We start from the raw sequence: 15126 nt of genomic DNA, 5'->3' as shown, positions 1-15126 counted from the left end.
GTAGCTCTCTATTTTCTGACATCCAGGCGAAACCAAGGGAAGGGCTGCAGCACGCAAGAGGGAGGTAGTACCAACACTAAAGATGTAGTCACCGTATAAACTACTCGTTCTGCACGTAGCTTCTGCAGTACCTTTCTCAAAACAGGCTCCTTCCTGCCCACTTCTCAGCACTGTTTTCCAGGCACCATCTGGAATTCAGTGAATAATTTCTGCGAATCCAAACACCACCCAAGTGAAGGGGTAGCGTTGCTTCTTCTCCAATTGACACCCTGTTAAATGCTCTCTAGAGACAGTTCCTTGCTCCTTTTTCCCCAGGAGGCCTGTCTGAGCACAGGCTGTTCCCCTGAATTGTTTCCATACGGTCAGCGTCGTTAGGGCACAAAAAATGCTGTTCTTTGAACTTCATGCAAGATACTGCCAGAAGAGAATTTCAAGCAGATTTTTCTTGCTTATGTTTTGTAGGGGGATCCTGGACCACCAGGCCAGCCAGGAGCAAAGGGATCCAAAGGTGATGTGGTAGGTTTCAGCAGGGTGGATTTATAGTGTCCCAAATTTAAAGAAAATGTCTAATTAAGAGGACTCTCATGTTTTTCCCCAGCATGTGTGATTTGGCCTATGGTCTACGCCTTGAAAGACTGTGGAGAACCTAGTGGGAGGGCTGTAAACATGTATTTGAGTGTCCAAGCTCAATAGTTTGTTGTCTTTGTGGAGCTGGAGAAGATCAAGACAATTACAGCTCCAGCATGATGGGTGAATCTTGGGCAGGTCTTTAGTCATTGCCATGGGTTGTGCCTCTTTCCCATACCCCCGTTTGTGGTGCCTCCAGCCACAGCTGGCTCGTCTGTCCCTAAGGAGGTCTGAGCCAGGCAAGTGTCTCTCTCTTTCACTTGAACTGAAAACTTTTCTGGCTTGAAACCTTCCAGACTTGGAGTCCATTTATCCATGCAGTTATGTTTCTTGGAAGAGTCCCTCTAACTTCTTGCCCTTATTGAGCAAGAAAACACAGCACACATGGATCCTTCAGGGTTCATTGGGGTACCTCTTACCTACTCCTACCTCCACATCTGGCTATAATGACAGCTCGCTAATTATTCTCACAGATCAGGGACTTTATTTGCTAAAACATAAGTATGTGACCTCAATACTCAGCAAATTCCTGCTCCCTTTTGGCAGATGTCAGGATTTTTAATCTGACCCTGCTGGGGTAATGCCAGAAAATAGTTTAACCTACAGTAGGTGTTCTTGGCAAAAAGCGTACCAGGCGATAAGATAAATAAACTCTACCCATCGATGGACAATCTGGAACTGCCTTTGACTCTAATGAATAGCAGAGAAAGCACCCCCAGGAGTATTTCTTTCATGTAGCTGGCCTGCCTGGTCTTCTGCAGATGGAGAAACAATGCACAGAAAATGTAGTGCTTCAATTTAAAAGTGCTTTAGTACATGACCTCACTAAGAGAGCCCTCGTGAAGGTGATGAGGCTGAGTTTTCCATTCATTCTGCAGAAATTAATCCTTTTTACAGCTAATAAACCTCAGGAGTATTTCTTTTATGTCTTTATTCACAAAGCAGCATTGCGAATTTTAGACAGAAGATACCCTTTTCACTTCCATTAACTTTTCAAAATAGAGGTAGCTACCTCACAGAGAAAAGCTCTTACTTCACGCCCTGCAGAAGACTTGCCGGGTCCTTGGTTCAGCACTGTGCTGTCAATGAACTGACAGAGGACGCAGGTTTTAGGCAGCTTGTTCTAATGTTTGCCAGTGCACTGAGTCCTCCCTCGAGTTCATCCTGCTTTATTTGTCCTCATCTGCTCTGTATTAGGAAAAATGTAGGTCCTTGCCTTCTAGCTATTCATTCCTGCCCTAGAACTCTCAAGACATACGACGAATCATTTGTAATAAAACCAAATAGCAGTTCATTCCCCAGTGTTGGAGCAACTGACTTTATAAATCTCCTTTTTATAAAGCTCTTTCCAACCATTATCCAAAAGCACACCCTGAAGTCAGGCTCCCAAGTGGAGTTGTGCTAGAACTGCTGCAATTTTAGATGTCTTTTTTTGCTTGCAGGGTCAAAAAGGAAAGCAAGGAGCACGGGGCAATGCAGGGAGCAGAGGCTCACCGGTAGGTAAAAATTCAATTTTCTACCCCAGCAAACGCTGTCTGGGAGCTCCATCAGTAACACCTTTGTGATTTTAGGGCATCCTTGGGCTACCAGGTCCTCGAGGAGTGGTGGGAAGGCAGGGTCAAGAGGGTGCCCCTGGAGTGGACGGAGTGCCTGGGAAGGATGGCACGCCTGGGATGCTGGTGAGTTTGCAATTGTAACCTAACAGCATCGATAGCAAACGCAACTTAGGAGCCGGAAAACTAAAAGGTAGCACAGGAGAAATGGATGTAGTCCAGCTATAGATATTCCAGCTTACATGGACCCAGAGTGGATCATATGCTCTTCTTCATCTCTCACATGCACATAGAGGCAGTGGCTGCCTTTGCGTGGCCAAGTCTGTAAATAAACTGGTGTTTCTAGCCTGACAGATACTGGCATGCTCAGACTTCTGCATACATCTCTGCAAATCCACCCATGCCCAGATGCGTGGTGCTTGCTGAGGGCAGGATCACACCACTCCCTTGTCCCCTCAGAGCTGTGCAGAGGTGGAAAGAGCATCTTGTTTCATAACCTCTTCTGGGTTTCTTTTCTAGGGAGAACAGGGTGATGATGGGGAAGAAGGTGTGACAGGGATGTCGGGCAAAAGAGGGAACCCTGGCATACCAGGACTCCCCGGGGCACAGGGACCACCAGGATTCAAGGTGAGTTTCTGACTCCCTAAGATACTGCTACGAGCAATCCAGTCTGTGAGCCTGTTGTCTCTAGAGTGTGGATTCTCCAAGGTCTAATAAAGTCTCAACTCCTGCTGCCATCTTTCACTTAGCTAGAGGCTCAGTAGATCTTTCTCCTCATCCATCCATCCATCCATCCATCCATTTTCATGACGTCCACAGCAGCTGAATGTCCCAGAGACCTTTCCTCCTTTGTCAGAGTTCACTGAGCTCGGGAGCCTACAGATACACAAACCCACACTACGAACACTTCGGTCTTCTTTCATTAGAAACCTGGCTAAAAAAACATGGCCTTGGGGAAGTTGCAAAGGAACTGCAGAATGTCCAGGGTGGACGACTCCATGGGAAATTCGGATGTCCTCTCGCTGCTGCCCTGCGAGGCCTGAACTGCTGAAGGGAAATTTGTGCCTCTTGTGTTTTAGCATATATTTACTGGATTGGACGGCTGGAACCAGTATTGGCTTTGAACATCACTCTGGGTGGAAGCAGGGACAAGCTACTTTAGTGACCTTGGGGTTTCTTCCGGGTCCTTGCCCTGGTCCAGGCTGGCCACAGGATCTAAACTGGACCAACAGCAATTCAGCCGTTTGTAGAAAGGCTCTGTAAATAGGAAGACTCCAGCTGGGTTTGGAGAGGCTATCGGGTCTGATTTAAATTATGCCTCCCATAACACATCACTCTTAAACTGTCACTTGCTGCCCTCCAGCTGCCTTGGGTAGAATAACAGGTTGTTACCAGAAATGACAGAAGGACCCTTGTGTCGTTGTGACAGACTCATACCCTGGCTCCAGGGAAATTTGTTGCCCCTTTTCCAGCTGCTCAACCATCCGAGGCTCTTGCCGCCTTTGCTCCTCTCTCCCAGTCTGCCCCAGATCAAGTAGCTGGGATTGTGCTGCTCCTGGCACTTGGCAAGGGGAAGAGATGGGGAGCAAAGTGTGGTGCTGGGTCTTGGAAGCCCCTCTCTTGTCCTTAAGTTGTGGAATTGGTGCTGGGAAAAATGTTGGCTTTGCAGCCTCTGGACTGAAGTCCTCCAGCTGAAGTCTTGGCATGTCTTCAACATTTTAGATGGATTAATCATCAATTGCTTGCCTGCTGGGGGGAAGAGACTATGAGAAACTGCAGGGCAGGACAGACAGCATACGGAAGTGCAAACAGAAGACATTTCGCCCCCGTGCTGTCCTTAGCCCCGATGCAGGCAGTACAGCTCTGCTGAAGCTCCTGCCCTGCGTGAAGCTCAGGAGGGGACCCAGTGGTCTCAGACTGTGCGTCCGGCAACAATCCGCCTTAGCAGACCTGAGGCATCTCCTGATGAAACCACATTCCTTATCCCAATGAGCCACTCTTTTTTCAGCTTTCCATCTATGGCTATTTCGGCTGAATGTTGTTATATTTAGCTCCTGTCCTTTGGAATTACTTGAATTCTGTTATTTTTAGGGTGAAAGAGGATTGCCTGGACAGACCGGCCAAACAGGAAAGCGAGGATCATCAGGAGGAACGGGCCTTCCAGGGACCCCCGGCGATCCGGGACCCAAAGGACAGCCGGTTAGTGATGAACGGAGCGGATCAGACCTGACTCCAAGCTGTCTCCTGCAGGAGAGGGTGCGGATCTGCAGGCTGGGATAGCAGGGTGAACCCTGGGAGGGTCTTTTACAGGGGAACCCATAACCAGCTTGTGCGTGAGCGTAGACACTGCTCGCTTGTGCGCAGAGATGTTCTAATCCATGCCTGCGTTCCCCAAGACAGCGTGGCTGTTCCCGTCATCCTCGTGCCGGTGGTTACAGCCGTGGCGTGTGCCGGCGGGCAGGCTGCCGAGCCATCTCAAACACCCCTCAGCAGTGTCTTCGATGAGAGCGGTGCACAGAGCCTGTGGGAGGTGCTGAGTGTCGGAGGTGACCTATGCACTCCAAGCCATCCAAAAGGTGCAAAGAAGGGTCTGTAGCTCCGCTGGGACATGCAGGAGGTGCAGGAGCAGGATCATCGCTGTAGTTTTGAGGGCGGTGGAGCTGTGAGCTCAGAGCACGCTGTGGGTGAAACCCCGAGAGCCCTCGGTCAAAGCAGCAGTTAAATCCCACAGCTGTCTCCACGGCTCCTCATCCTTACTGCTTTTATCTGCTGTGCTGGTGGGATTGCCCAGCTCAGCACCGAGGTGTCATGCTTCATCAGCCTGAGGCTAGACTGAGACTACTTAAGCTATTTAGACTGGGACCACCACCAGCAGGTCTAGTTAGGCCGCAGATGTAAAACTAACATGAAGAAAAGAGAGATTGGGACTAATACAAAACAAGGGACAAGATGAACCCCAGCTAACTCAATTGAAATACACGTGTTTGTATATTTTCTATAAAACCCTGTGACGGCAGTATTCAAGCTGAAAGGTAGTAGCCAACAACATAACAACATCATTTTGCCTCTTGCGTCCCCACGTGACAGGTTCATTTGCCCAGTATTGCCATTGCCTACCTCGCTGCCTAACTAGCCATCAGGTCGCTGAGATGACTCCATGGCATTTAAACCCTTCTGACTTCCCGTTCACTTTTGCCCAAAATTCCTCTAGAAAGAGGGCTTGGTTGGTTCTCCTAACGCAGGAAAGACCTTAGTCCTCCGTTAGTAGCAGTTTTCCTTTCCAGGATCCATAAATGGGCAGTTAAATCAATTTGTATCCTTGGAAAGTTTGTTACGCTCCACCGAGTCCAACCAAGCCCTTTCTTGCCAAGCAGTTTCTCACTGTCGTGGCAGGAAAAACTTCCTAACAGTGAGATCTCTAGACTGACTCTGGAATAGCCTTGTAATAGAGGTGGTGGAAACCCCATCGCTTGAGTCATTTACAACTGGGCTGAACAAGACATTGTAAAACATCCCGTAAAGTACAATCCAGCATGGGTCACATAGTCCTGCCGAGAGTCCAAACAAGCCTTTTCCATCTCGGATGTTCCTGAGACTGTAGATGAATCATCTGGTGTATGTTTCTCACCCATTTTTTAACGTTGAATCATTTTGCATTTTGACATCTGAGAAGCCCAGAAATATCCGAGGACATACATCTCAAACGTGGTGAAATGAGGGTGTTTATATAAGGACATGCTACCCAGTGTGGTTTTTTTATTCTCAGGGTGCATGCTATGTGCTAATTCAAGCTTGATGGCCTTCCAAATATTTTATTATTATTTTTCTTAAGAAATCGAGCAAAAATCCCTGCAGGGTTGAATAGGAAAAGAATTAGGGGATGTGCACGGTTTTCCTGGGTTTGAGTGGGAGGTTATGTTGTAGGAACATGCACTTTTTTGACAGCTTGAATGAGCATAGTTTGAAATGATCCTTTAGTAGGTCAGTCCAGTTGGTATCAGAAATAAAAGAAGAGCTTGTTTTAAAGGGTTTTGAGGCTGGTTTTTTGCAGCATGACCTTCCAAGACCAATCTCAGAGTAGATGCTCTCTATCCCGCTAGAAATAGTGTAGGTATGCCTCCCATTTGGGGGGCAAAAAGGCTTAGCCTGTGAGACCTAAGTAATCTGCGAGTCTATGAGATCTTCTGGAGTTTCTTCTAGCCTGATGTTTATGTAATTCCTCCTTCAGATTTCTTTCGTACTTCTTTCTCATCAGTCCTGCTTTAGACTGAAGAATACTAATGGATTTCTCTGAAGCTGGCTGAACTCTTGGCGCCTCTTCGAGTGACCAGCCGTTCAATGTGAACTTACCGTTGTTCTTGTGTTTGTCTTGGCTGTTATTTGCAGGGAGACTTTGGCGAGGCAGGATTTCCAGGGATTGCGGGCATGTTTGGGCCAAAGGTAAGAGGCTGTCTTGTGACCAGTTGGCTTTCTAGTCTCTCTTTACTGGGAACAGACAATGCAATGCTTGTTGCAAAGACTTCATTAGCAGCTTTGTAGAAACTATTGAAATTGAATCGTGATTCCAACTTTCTTTAGTTTATGCATCTTCATTTGTTAAATGAGTGTGCGTTTACATATGCTTTGTTGGAGCTTACTGGTGTTAAAATGGGTAGACGGTAGAGGGAAAAGGGCTGTCCTACAGACCCCGGGGCTGTTTTCCCCACCTGAACGTCTTTCAGACACTTTCCAGCATCAGTCATCAGTCTGTACCTGAGACACCGATACGCATTCCTAATGTTGAGAGCCTTGATTTGAAATTTAGATTTATTTTATCAGCATATCATTTTCCTGGTGAAGGGGGACCAGTTTGTAGAAAGTAAAGGGCTTGCAAAACAGGAGCGGGAAAGAATTTTTTAAAAATTGGACCTTGCCATTCCCATATAGAAGAGGCAGCACCTCTGTCCTTGCAGCAGAGCTGTAAGCAAGGGCATAAACACGGAGTACGTTTATTAAGGGGACCTGGCGTCTCATTTTTTCTTGCAGGGCCCCCCAGGAGACCTTGGTTTCAAAGGCATTCAGGGACCACGTGGGCCGCCTGGTCTCATGGTGAGTGGTTTTTCAGTTTGTTTGGTTTGGGAAGATTTTCTTCCTTCCTCCATCCTCTATTTCTGTGAGGCTACAGGGTGCTATAAGGAGCACAGCGCGCTGTTCACCACGTGCCTGGCAGACAAGCCATGGCCGTGGTACCACCTCTGAGCCACCCGAACACATCTGGAGGTAACCACGTGGGCACGGGTCTCTTCTGCCTTGGAGACAGTCATGCTGCTATGAGCGCCGCACAGACCGCTCCAGCTACACTGAAATCTTTCTATTTCTGGAATTTCTGAGGTTTTACGTGGATCGTGACAACCACACTGTGAGGGCTTGTGTCTTTGGACTTGCGTTTTGAAACAGTTTTTTATTTCAGCTATAGCGAATACCACGATCGTGTTGCTGGGAAGCAGCAAAGAGATTCAGTGTCTTTATTGACTAAAAGCGACCGTCAGTTCCCATGTGATGGTTCACGCGTATCTTTTCTTTTCCAGGGAAAAGAAGGAATTATTGGTCCTCTTGGCATTCAGGGTCCCATGGGAAGCCCAGTAAGTATCCGCTTTTTTTTCTGCCTGTATTTTTCAGAAAAGCATAGTGTTTGAGATCCAAGATATTGAGGCCAGCATAAGTAAATCCCAAGTCCTGCTGTAACGAGGGAAACAAAATGGTCTTTCAGATGAGCAGCTTGAGAGAAGTGCAGGTGTAGTCTCTGGCTGCATATATAGTTGCAGGGAGATTATTAGCTTAAAAGTGAGCAGCAACTCTACCTAAGTGCAAGTTTTTCAATAGATTGGCTCAGACTAGAAGACAAGAATGTTATTGCGGTTTTTCAAAAGCAAGCTGCCAGATTTTCCAAAGAACTTGGCCTGGGGGGGAGCAAAAAACAGAGGGGGAAAAAAAAAAACAAAACAACAAAAAACTGATAAATGTAGACCGGGAACAGCTTGATTCTGGGAAGTGTTGAAAATCCCTGCCTGCCCCAAAACGCCAAAGGCGCTGAAGACAGACTAAAGTTCGGGTCAGTGCTTCGTAAAAACATGAGCGTGAAGTTACTCAGAGTTTGGTACAGAGGCTGCTACTGGCAGAGACGAAAACCAGTAAGATGAACTCGGATGTTGCTGAAACATCCAGTAATGGCTTTTTTTTTGCCTCGGGATGGGTGGGCCAATACGACAACCTGAGCTGATTTGTTTAGAGATGCACTTGGGTCCTTGCAAGGAGCTTCTGGCTGGCAACACAGCCCGGCAGTGCAGCTTGCTCACAGGCACTGACAGCCACCTCTGTGCTTTCGCAGGGGCCCAAGGGAGACAAAGGCAGCCGCGGAGATATGGTAAGTGCCGGTCCGCACCCCTGGGTGCGTCCTGCCATTCAGAGGGTCCCTCTCTTTGAGCAACCGAGAGCCACGCTGGGCTCCGCTGCACCCGCTTGGGCGCTGGCTCAGTGTGGTGGCATCAGGCTCCCGTGAGGGCAAGACATACACATCTATACATGTGCACACCACGTATTCCACCTGCGCACATATACGCCCACTCTGCTGTTAAAATTCCCGTTTACTTAACCCAATTACCCAGCCAAAGCTAACGCTTTACAGATGACCGTGGTGTCTGCAGGAACAAACCGCAGCGAAGGGCAGCTCAAAAAGCCACAGGCTGTCCCTGCCAGGGGCACAGGACCTGTCTAAGCAGCAGCGTTGCCCGGGTGCAGCCCCCACAGCCGGGGGAGCAGTGCCAGGGCACCTTCCCACCTTCTGCTCTTCCTCTGGTCCCCTTCTTGCAGGGGCTCTGATGGACTTTTACACCTTCTCATGGCTCCTTGGTGTTCTCACCATACAGGAGACGTGTGGGCTATACTGGATACACGTTGTTCATCCTCCTTGTTACCCATAGTGCGGGTCCCCCCGCTCTCCGGGTTGCTTCCTTTAGCAACCAGCGGTTGTTCCTGCATCCGAGGGCTTGGTCCAGGCACGGGAACCCAGCAAACACGGCTGCGTGGCTAGTGCAGAAGGCTGTTTCATGTTATCTTCAAGTGAGACGACTTATAAGCAAATGCCCCACACACCCCCAAAATCCCAGTGCCCATTTCTAACGAGCCAGGGTGCTGCCTCTGTTTCTTCTTGCTCACCATTTTCCAGCTCCGTGGGCACAGCAGGGGACAGCGTGCTGGGGGGGACCTGAGCCCCAGAGGCAGCATTTGCTGGTGGCAGGGCCATCGGCACCCTTTGCTGCAATAACCTCTCTGTCGCCAGACACCGTTGGGCCCCTGTTTTTACTGTCCTTCCAGGGCAGCACCCAGCCCTTGCGCAGGCACCTCGGGTACAGCACGTGGCTGTACGGGGAGATTTTGGTTTATTAATGAGCATCTGACAGCTTCTTCCTTTTTTTTTCTTTTCTTTTTTTTCCCTGCAGGGTCTGCAAGGTCCAAGGGTCAGTATTTGAAATCACTTTTTCTGACTAATATCTTGTATTTAAATAAAACCGTTGCTTTTAGCAAATGTAAAGCTGCAGGGTAGGCAATTGGGCACACGGGGAATGTGGTAAGTACCTGGGGCTACGGCACTGGTGATAGTGAAGGAGCTAAGGGCTGGGAACAAGGGATGCGGTAGGAAGGGATCAGGTGCAGACAGATGCACCCAGAGAGATGGGTGGAGATGGAGATGGGTGGAGATGGAGGAAATGGGGCCACCTCCTGTCTCCTGAAGGGTTTGAGGGAGAAGATGCTGTAAAATATAAAAAACCTGGAGGATTTCAGCAGGGAACAGATTCATGCTGGTGACAACCAGGAGAAATGGAAATACAAACTGGAGACATTTCACTAACCGATACCACTCTGTCTTTAGGGTCCTCCAGGCCCACGAGGACACCCTGGCCCTCCGGTACGTATATGTGGAAAGAGTTCAAAGACATTATTGAAACAAGCTAAAATTATGGCTGTGATACTCTCCAGAGGGACTGTTCGCTCACTGGAAATTATAGCTTAGCCCCATTCCTCGTATGCAAAAATGTGTGTGTGAATGGACTAGTGTTTCTTGTGCTTTAGTCCAAACCATCTCCAAGTATTTTATAGAGACAGCATTGTTGCCTCTCTCACTCGTCTGCACTGAGGGACTCCAGGGGAAAGAGGATTTCAAAAGGACACGAATTAATATCTTTGCAATAGTGACTGCCCATCTTTCTGGCTGATGCCCCTTTTTTGCTTTGATTTCTAGGGACCGCCAGGAATTCCAGCCTCATTTGTAAGTTGCTGTTTTCTGTACGTTTGTTAATGGTGATAATAAGTCCTGCAGAGCCAAGGTGCTGATGGGACATCCAGAAAGAGCTGCTGGGACCCTGGAGACACACACTCAGGTCCAGCAAGAGACGCTGTGTTAGCAAAGCAATGCTTGACTCGCAGCCCTAGACCGAGACGCATGTGCTTGCATCAGGGCATGTTCAACTTCTAACAAGCTCAGTTAGCATCTTTTTCACCCCACACTAGCAACAAGACGGCTTTGGGGCAGCTTTCCGGACACTAATCAACTCGAACACCGCGCTCAAGACAGAGGTACGAGGGTACTTTTGAACTCACTGGTCTTTGCTGGAGCTGGAGGCTGGGAAACGGTCACAGCCTTGCTTGTTCTCTCTGTGTGCCTAAAGTTTATATACATAAAGCTCTGGTTTGTCTGCTGTTCTCGTGGAATAACTGGGGTTTATGCACGCAAAGATCCAGTTAGAGGATGTGGTTGTGTTGTGTTACTTGTTTTTAACGCTTCAGGCCTCATGACATTGCCGTCATGACTTTGCCAGCGCTTCAGAGATGTCCCGTTCAGGACAAGGGCTGTAGCTCACTGGATCCCAGCCAGCACAGCCTGTCTTTCACCCACTGAGTTTTCCCACAGATAAAGCAGAAACCCTTGTGGTTACAGCACCCGGTGTCCCCCAAGGCACGCCTGACTTTGCCTCCTTTTCTCTCCAGGGTTACCAACATCCAGACCTTCTCATGCTGGACCACGGAGGGGAGATCTTTAAGACTCTACACTACCTCAGCAACCTCATTCAGAGCATCAAAAGACCCCTGGGAACCAAGGAAAACCCTGCACGCATCTGTCGAGACCTCATGAACTGTGAACAGAAGATGAACGACGGTAGGAAGCCCTGAGTGTGCAAAGGCTGCCTCCATCGGGCCATTTCACATGGCCCAAACCTTCCCTGGCACCAGTAATGCAGAAATCAAAATTTTCCTTTTCTCATTCACAGAAATGTTTAAGTGTCCTTGTTAATCCCCGAATCCTCCGTTTCTTCAGGTACCTACTGGATCGACCCAAACCTTGGCTGTTCCTCAGACACCATACAGGTCATCTGTAACTTCACCAATGGTGGGCAGACGTGTCTCAGCCCCATCACCGTCTCCAAGGTACACACAGCTCGACCTCCGCACGGCATTTCCCATACTACTATTACGAAATATTTACGCAGGGGTGTGTTGTCCCGGGACACTGGCCGGTGACCACTATAGCACGCTGGTTTCTCCTCGAGGCAGTTGGTGTAGCTGTAACATTCAGGACTGCTCTCATGCGATTAAAAAATATACTTAAGACTTGTTGACTCTTGTCAAGACAAAGCAGTAGGTTCCCAGCAATGTTTAATTAACCCATAACCTTGACAGAGGCCAGTAATTTTCCAAACACGCTGCTCCCAAACGCTGTGTTGAATTAACTTATGCTCAGGTCACTCTTGCATTTTGTTTTCTGCCACCTGAAAAAGTGAGGTCAGCTCAAATATACAAGTTTCCCGTGAGTTAATGTTATAGGATTTTTCTCGAGGAAGCACCTCAAGAAAATAAATACACCAAAAAATACCAATAACCATATGTGGGTTCATCTGCAGATGAACTAGAACCTGCTGCTTTGCTTCTTTGCAGAGGCGTGCATTGATTTCAAAGTTTACATCACTTTCCCCCTACTTAAGGACCTGCCAGTTTGTTCTGAAAAATAAAGGACTGCTGTGTCCCCACGGAAACTTTCCAGGTTGACTTGGCGTCTGGCCCTTACGCCCATACCCATGCCAGATCCAGTCCTGGACATCCGTGCATGGCCACCTCCAGACTTAAGCAGAGGCCAGAGACCACCGTTGCTGTCACTAACCCCACCGCTAGCTCCCCCCAGCCCCGCTGCAGGGGCTTTGCCCTAACGTCTCCGTCACCTTCACAGCTGGATTTTGACATCGGTAGAGTCCAGATGAACTTCCTCCGCCTCCTGAGCTCAGAGGTGGTGCAGCACATCACCATCCACTGCCTGAACACCTCCGTCTGGCGGGAAGGCTCATCCAAAAAACCTTCGGAAAAAGCCGTGCGCTTCAGGGCCTGGAACGGACAGATGTTTGAGGCAGACGGGCAGCTCAGGCCAGAAGTGGCAGCTGACGATTGCAAGGTACGTTGCTGCGAAAGAGGGGAGAAGTAGAGAGAAACGCCAGGCTGAACCCACTCAGGACGCACGACAAGGCTCGAGTTATACCTGTGCTGCTTATTCTACAAAAAAAATGGGGAGAAGGGTTTAGTTTACCTGTTTACCACTTTCATTTTCCAGTCCAGGGTGCTATAGCGGCTCCTGGTAAGTAGGTGGCCTTCAACTAGAAAGCCAAAAATTAAATTCCAAATTTACGTGTCACGTGTAGCAGCAGTTAAATGGCAGAGGGGGGAATTGCCACCCGAAGGCGGTGGCCTCGGCTCTTGCCTGATGTCCCACTGCGTCGGTAGCCGCATGTCTGCGTTTCACTGCGTTAGGAGTCTGTGTTTGGTGATGCCCTGTCAAGCTCGGTTTCCGTCAACTCAACCTGGATAAAGGGTTCCCCAAAACGCTTTCGAAGCCCTACGCCAGACCTGCTCGGCTCAAAGGGCAGCCCCTTGTCTCACGCAGGGCTTTTCAAGCTTGTACCTCGTGAAACGCGTTCCTTTCCAGCAGGATTCGCCCCCGCTTAAACAGCTTTTTCTCTGTCCCTCCTCCCTGCACAGATCAAGGATGGCCGCTGGCATCGGACTCTCTTTTCGTTTCGGACGCAGGACCCTCAGCAGCTGCCAATTGTCAACATCTACAACCTCCCCCCATCCGAGCCAGGAAAGCAATACCACCTCGAGGTCGGCCCCGTGTGCTTCCTTTGAACACAGCCATCGAAAGCGGGCTCCGAGGCTTTGACCCCGTGTTTGGCCTACGCCTGTCCCACCCCTCTGCAGCAAGGACAGCTGGGCTGCATCTTTTGGGTCAACTCTTGCTCTAGCCTTTGGCTCAAGGTCTCCAAGAACCCGTGATCTACTGAACTCAGCAGATTGTGGAAAGGAGGAATAACAAGGACGTGGGGGAAGCGGGTATCCGTCGGGACGTGAACAGCGAAAAGGGATCAGGGGACTGGATGTTGCAAGCGGTTCCACACACAAAGCTTTTTCCATGACCAAAGAAAATATTGAGAGAAACCTCAAGCAACTTGCAGCGTGTTTGGTTTTTTGTTTTTCCCCACCCCACCCCATTTTGTCTTACCTGAGTTACCAAATGTTCTTTCCATTGAAAAATAATTAAAAGATAGAGCTTCCCTCTCAGAGCTTGTCGCCTTCTGGATGGCCACGTGCTGCATCAGGTCTCCCAGGCGGAGCTGCAAGTTGAATCTGGCTGCTCTGTGTACCGGAAGCATTTTGATGTGCAATATTAGAAGAAACAAAATATATATATTATATTATTTAAAGCAAAAAGAAAAAGGAAAAAAAAAAAAAAACACAGAAAAAAAACCTAAGTTCCTCCTTCCATGGGTGAGTTTAATCAACGTCCCTTCTCATGCGTGGTGTTGGGGTGGGGGAAAGTCCCGAAGCCGAGAGCGGGGAATGGAAGGAGGAGAGGGGAAGAGATTGGTGCTAAAATAGAGAGAGAGGATGGGCTCGTCTGATTTGTTTCTACCTCTCACTGTGAAATCTCTGGTGCTCTTAAAAAAGTGTGTTGTTTTATATATATGACTTTAAACTATTTAAGGTTGTGAAGGTGCTACAGTGTCTTGCCGCAGACCCAAAAAAAAGCCCGTAGGACCCTCTCTCTAGAAGGGAGGCGGTTACGATCTACAGCTAAATCAGAGGAACGGTCACCTCTAAAGGGATCCTTTAACCGCCGTGGGTGTCAAGCGTGCGCAACAACTCAAAGCGTGTCCAGAATAATTTACAGGATATTTTAAAAGCAAATTTGCTTTTTTTTTTTTAATTAATCAGCACTTCACTGCTTTGGGAGGGGAGTGAGGGATACAGCTCATCTGGAAGCATTGAGCCTCAGAGAGAGCTATTTTTCGAGTCGGTTGTCATGTAACTAGTTTTGCTGTAGTCGCGTTGGCCACGCGCCCGTGCCAGCTCACGCGTGCAGTGATTCCCTGGTCTGAGCTCGTATTTAAACCCCAGCTCTGCAACCCTCCTGCCTGGCCCCTCTGTCAAGACTGACATGATGGTACCTTGGTTCAGAACCCAGCCGGGCTTGGAGGGGTTTTGTTTTGTTAAGTTTTGTAGAAATTTAGTCTCTATATGTAAATTTGGAGGAATTTTTTTTTTTTTTTTTTAAAGAGGATAATTATGGTAATCTTTAATTCTATATAAGGAATAATATTGATGTAATCGGAGCTGTACTGTATCGGAAACGCTTCAGTGCCTGTTTGGAGTTTTCATGTCTCATATGGACTATGGATTTTATTTTTTTGAGGAAAAAAAAGAAAATTATATGTGAGTCTCTCTTTGTGTATTCTTTTTTTTTTTTTTTTTTTTTTTTTTTTTTTTACTACTGCCTGCTGGTTGGTTTCCAACAACCATCGGAAAAGCTTAACAAGCTCTGTCCCAAATACCTCACCCTCCACGCAGCCCTGCCTCCGCTCAGAAATAC

The 15126-nt window shown here is 48.3% G+C and overlaps 1 protein-coding gene across 1 annotated transcript in view; it reads left to right on the top strand.

The window, feature by feature from the left end:
* COL27A1 (collagen type XXVII alpha 1 chain) overlaps positions 1–13962 on the top strand; it is a 123928-nt gene extending 109966 nt beyond the window's left edge. The window contains exons 41-57 of the mRNA XM_075171002.1: positions 463–516; positions 2070–2123; positions 2199–2306; positions 2700–2807; positions 4272–4379; positions 6567–6620; positions 7206–7268; positions 7748–7801; positions 8548–8583; positions 9659–9676; positions 10090–10125; positions 10459–10485; positions 10728–10793; positions 11205–11373; positions 11533–11642; positions 12439–12657; positions 13239–13962. Of these exons, the coding sequence (XP_075027103.1) occupies positions 463–516; positions 2070–2123; positions 2199–2306; positions 2700–2807; positions 4272–4379; positions 6567–6620; positions 7206–7268; positions 7748–7801; positions 8548–8583; positions 9659–9676; positions 10090–10125; positions 10459–10485; positions 10728–10793; positions 11205–11373; positions 11533–11642; positions 12439–12657; positions 13239–13385 (1431 nt within the window). The 3' untranslated portion in view covers positions 13386–13962. The remainder of the gene's footprint in view (positions 1–462; positions 517–2069; positions 2124–2198; positions 2307–2699; positions 2808–4271; positions 4380–6566; positions 6621–7205; positions 7269–7747; positions 7802–8547; positions 8584–9658; positions 9677–10089; positions 10126–10458; positions 10486–10727; positions 10794–11204; positions 11374–11532; positions 11643–12438; positions 12658–13238) is intronic.
* Positions 13963–15126: the final 1164 nt, after the last annotated feature.

Source organism: Calonectris borealis, chromosome 21, assembly GCF_964195595.1.
Source record: "Calonectris borealis chromosome 21, bCalBor7.hap1.2, whole genome shotgun sequence".
NCBI classification, from domain to species: domain Eukaryota; kingdom Metazoa; phylum Chordata; class Aves; order Procellariiformes; family Procellariidae; genus Calonectris; species Calonectris borealis.
The sequence above is the reverse complement of the archived record's forward strand: the minus strand, read 5'-3'. Positions and strand labels throughout refer to the sequence as shown.